The 4699-nt window shown below is 33.5% G+C and overlaps 1 protein-coding gene and 1 long non-coding RNA gene across 2 annotated transcripts; both read right to left on the bottom strand.

Moving 5' to 3' along the window:
• Positions 1-565: 565 nt before the first annotated feature.
• On the bottom strand, positions 566-1660 carry LOC127720980 (uncharacterized). Its single transcript, XR_007991015.1, has 3 exons — positions 1628-1660; positions 1023-1104; positions 566-765 (listed from the first exon to the last, which is right to left on the bottom strand). It is a non-coding gene; the product is annotated as an uncharacterized LOC127720980 (long non-coding RNA).
• A 1579-nt stretch (positions 1661-3239) lies between these two features.
• Positions 3240-4403, bottom strand: LOC127720921 (uncharacterized). Its single transcript, XM_052227658.1, has one exon. It carries the CDS (start codon positions 4401-4403, stop codon positions 3240-3242), a length of 1164 nt encoding a protein of 387 aa, XP_052083618.1.
• Between the last annotated feature and the right edge of the window lie 296 nt (positions 4404-4699).

A 4699-nucleotide genomic window follows, 5' to 3' on the forward strand; every position in this document is an offset into this window, starting at 1 on the left:
TAATGTGCTAACAGCCTAAACGTGTCAAGCTATAAAGTGCTTAGACTGTAAACACGTTTAGCTAAAAAGTGCTTAGACTGTAAACATGTTTAGCTGTGAATTGTTGTATCTGGAAACATGTTTAGCTGAGAAGTGTTTTGTCTGGAAACACGTTTAGCTGTGAAGTGTTTTGAATGTAAACATGTTTAGACCATAAAGGGTCGTGAAGAAACATGTTTATCATTTTATTGTGAGAAGCCGTTACTTCATTAGGCCCCTATTAAACTAATATTCCGGAAGGCTTGACTGTAAAACGTATGATAGCTCTCAATAAAACAGGTTTTCATACCATCACAAAAAGGAGCCAATGCATCAAACTAAGAAACTGGAATTTCCATGTCAAATTGAATGTGACCAATACCTTTTCAATCTCAATGAGTTTTTTCTTTAATTCAATTCACGTCATTCGACTATTGCATTTTTTCTTCATTTCAAATATTCGTAAAACAGTCTAGAACTTTTGAAATGAAATTATCATTATACTAATTCTAGCTTTAAAAACAAAATTACAACATTTAAAACAATGAATTTATGTTATCATTTATTTCCAGTTTATCATTGAACACAATCAAAAATAAATTCATATCAAGGTACATGTACATAATATTGACCAATCTTCTACTTGTACCCCATCCCTACAACAAAACAATTTGAAAATGTCCTGTTTTCATTTTACAGGTCAATAAGAGCTTCTCCTTTCTTAGTATCCTACTGCTGGTCAATGGCCTGAAATATAGAAAAATATTGATAAGCAACTAAGTAGAATTAATCTAAAAATATAAGAATACGAACTACAACACCAAAAAGTAAAAGCATGATTTAAGATCCAGATAACAACATTAGGACCGTGGTATAAAAACATAAATTTACTGATGAATCAATTGATTATTTTTTAATATAAAACTTCTTTTCATGCTTAATATTATTCATTTGATCAAATATATATTGGCATTTTTAAAATCAAATACACTTTTGATTCTTACCTAGCAGCATATTTGCTACTGTTCTTTATCTCCTCTTTTAGCATACCAAGACAGATGATGATTTCCTCTGCACTTCTCTCATCTAGAATAAAACAATACATATCAATAAAATTATTTAAAAAAAATCACAACCGCTTATAACTATTGAAATAAACAAGCATCTTTCTATTTATTTTGAGGAAATGTTGATTGTGCATATCGGAAGTGCTTACGAAAACAATGAACTCGATATGACACTGGATTTGCGAATGATGCACCTCATCCTGATAAGACTTGGCAGATTCCGCTACCCTTCATGTTCCATTATAATCTGCCGAGGAGTACCGAACGAAAATTATCCTCACAAACTCCTTTCCAAGAACATATATAAATAAAAGAATAAATGCAAACTTGCATGATAGAACATTAAACAACTCTTAACATCTATACACAAGATAGTTTGAACATTTAAAGCTCTTACATGTACTTGTTTCGTGGGATGGTACCCCCTTTTCTCTCCTGCATTGACTATACGGTAGTGTACTTGTAAATATTGCTTATAACTGTCAATAATCATTTAAAATTGGCAGTACAAAATAAAAGACAGTATAATCATAACTCCTTACCTTTCTGAAACAGTCAAGTTACGGTCAGTTATGATCAGATCTAAACAGCGTGGCCTTTGACTTCGGGTTCTTTGTTTCTTCTTCCCGCTCAAAAATTAGCACGTGATATGAACGCCGTATTCGGCCTAAATGTGTTGTAATTCTAAACGTGTTTAGGAAAGTGTCTAAATATTGAAAGTGCTTAGAATTTAAACACGTTTAGCTTTATATACTTGACAAAGTAGCTAAACATGTTTAGCACAGCAACATGTTTATTGGAAAGTGCTGAGAGCCAAAACATGTTTATTGCGAAGTGCTGAGAGCCAAAACATGTTTATTTTTTTATGTTTAGAAATTAAACACTTTCCTAAGCACATAAGTCTTGCAACACGTTTAAATTCTAAGCACAATTTTTACAGTGTAACGACAATGGAATATTTCAACGTCATAAACAGTACAAGAAAACACGATCTTGTGGGTCCGTGTAACACTTATCAATTCAAAGTTTTAAAAAGTTTTAAAATTTCAGATTTTTGGAATTTTGAATCAAAGTTTTAAAATATCAAAATTCCAAAAATCTAAAATTTAAAACTTTTTGAAATTTTGAATTGATAAGTGTTACACGGACCCATGTGCAATGAATGGAACAATCTGTAAAACATTGCAAACCATAACAACAAAAGAACTATCAAATATATTTTATTCAAGATCTACAAGCTTTTTTTCGTTTATGAGTACAGCAGCTACATGTACCTGGGGTCCACGCGGCTGATTTGATTCCATTACTAACAAAGGTCTTAAAAAAGGAAATAGAATACAATTGTAGTCGTACATATTCCAGTCCATCACTGATTCTTCAATAGCTGTAAAAAAAAATATATATATATTATTATTGTAAGACCCTAAATATCTGAATTTTTATTATGTTATTTTAATTTTTAATAATATATATTATTGTAAGACCCTAAATATCTTAATTTTTATTATGTTATTTTAATTTTTAATAATATATATTATTGTAAGACCCTAAATATCTTAATTTTTATTATGTTATTTTAATTTTTAATAATATATATTATTGTAAGACCCTAAATATCTTAATTTTTATTATGTTATTTTAATTTTTAATAATATATATTATTGTAAGACCCTAAATATCTTAATTTTTATTATGTTATTTTAATTCTAATTAATATGCAAGGAAAGCATTATATTCTGCTCTTAAGTCATTGACAAGATTTAAGTTGAATAGCAAACTTTACTTTTCGAACTTTTTCATATTAATAGTAGTAAATAAACTTAGTTTTTCATGTTGAGGCCTTTTTATGCCGACCATACGGTATGGATTTTTCTCATTGTTGAAGGCCGCACGGTTACCTAATAATGCTTACATCCAATTCATTTGAACTTTGGTGGATAGTTGTCTCATTGGCAATCATACCACATCTCCTTATTTTGTTATTGATTAAACGTGACTTTTCATTCTGTTTGTGAAAAAGCATTAAACCCAAAATTTCTCAACAACAATTTGAAAAAAAAACATTTTCATACATGTAGTATATCAATAGGTGTGTATATGTACAAAGTATATGTTAAACTCCTTGTCATTTGGAAGTATGCAGACAATCATGACTTACCCTCCTTTCATACTATTACTTCTACCGTTTCTTCTGCTTCCTTGATGTGATTGTTGAGTCATGTAAACAGGACTGCTGTAGCTAGAACTTCCTTTGCCACTAGAAGATTCTTGGTATCCATAGCCATAATTCTGTTGACTACCGCCGCCACCAGCTCCTCCTCCTCCTCCTGCTCTTCTTTTGGATTCTTCGTAACTGTATCCATTATTACCTCCAGCGCCATAGTTATTACCACCGCGAATGACAATATAACTACTTCCGCTATTGCTGCCTTTATTGCCATTATCACCACCACCATAACCATAGCTGACTCTGCCATTATTACCTCCAGCGCCATAGTTATTACCATCGGACATGACAATATAACTTCTTCCGCCATTACTGCCTTTATTGTCATTATTGCCACCACCATAGCTGTAGCTAACTCCGCCGTTATCATTACTACCATAGCTATAACTATCTCCGCCATTATTACCTTTACTGCCAGAATTACCACCAGCATTACCATAGCTTACTCCGCCGTTATTATAACCACCATAGCCATAACTATCTCCACCATTACTACCTCTACTGACAGAAATACCACCACCATAGCTAACTCCGCCGTTATTATAACCACCATAGCCATAACTATCTCCGCCATTACTACCTTTACTGACAGAAATACCACCACCATAGCTATAGCTAACTCCGCCATAATTATTTCCAGCACCATAGGTATCACCACCATAGCCATGATAGCTATCTCCGCCATAACTGTCTGTATTGCCATAATTCTCACCACCATACCCATCTTTGCCATTACTGGAAGAACCATACCCACCATTTGAACCTAAGTTATCAGATGGTCCATATCCATAACTTGATCCGTATTCATTTCCACCTGTATATCCGTATCCGTCACTAGCATAACCGTTTCTACCTCGACCGCCACCATTTCCTTGTCCGTAACCATAGCCGGAACCACCACCATTCCCTGATCCGTAACCGTAACCGGAACCGCCACCATTCCCTGATCCGTAACCGTTATAACTCCCACCACTGTGACCATAACCACCATAGCCGCCAGAGCCACCATTTCCACCCCCATTGTTACTCCCGTATACTTCATCAAAACTGAGTCGTCGGAAGTTCGTTCGTGCTGTAAATGGGAATATCATCTTTGTATCATATCCAGAAACACGTGTTAGTGCTCCTGGTCCAAATAGACTGGGACAACAAAGAATTCCACCGCCATTCTTTTTGCTGCAATGCGCTACTTTTTGTTCATCATGTTTGCACCTATTTCTGCACTGGCAAGGTCTACCTAAAAAATAAAACATTCATGTAATAGATAGTTTTTGCATAAACTCTAAAAGTATCGTATTGTGTTACTATCAATTAATTTTTTTTTTTAAATAGGTAAATGTTTGTATCTTTGATTTCATCAGATCCTTCATTGTATTATACCCTTTCT

Source organism: Mytilus californianus, unplaced genomic scaffold, assembly GCF_021869535.1.
Source record: "Mytilus californianus isolate M0D057914Y unplaced genomic scaffold, xbMytCali1.0.p SCAF_11, whole genome shotgun sequence".
NCBI classification, from domain to species: Eukaryota; Metazoa; Mollusca; class Bivalvia; order Mytilida; family Mytilidae; genus Mytilus; species Mytilus californianus.

Coding starts and splice junctions, on each gene's coding strand:
- LOC127720921 (XM_052227658.1), bottom strand. CDS start 4,403: ATGATATTCCCATTTACAGCACGAACGAACTTCCGACGACTCAGTTTT.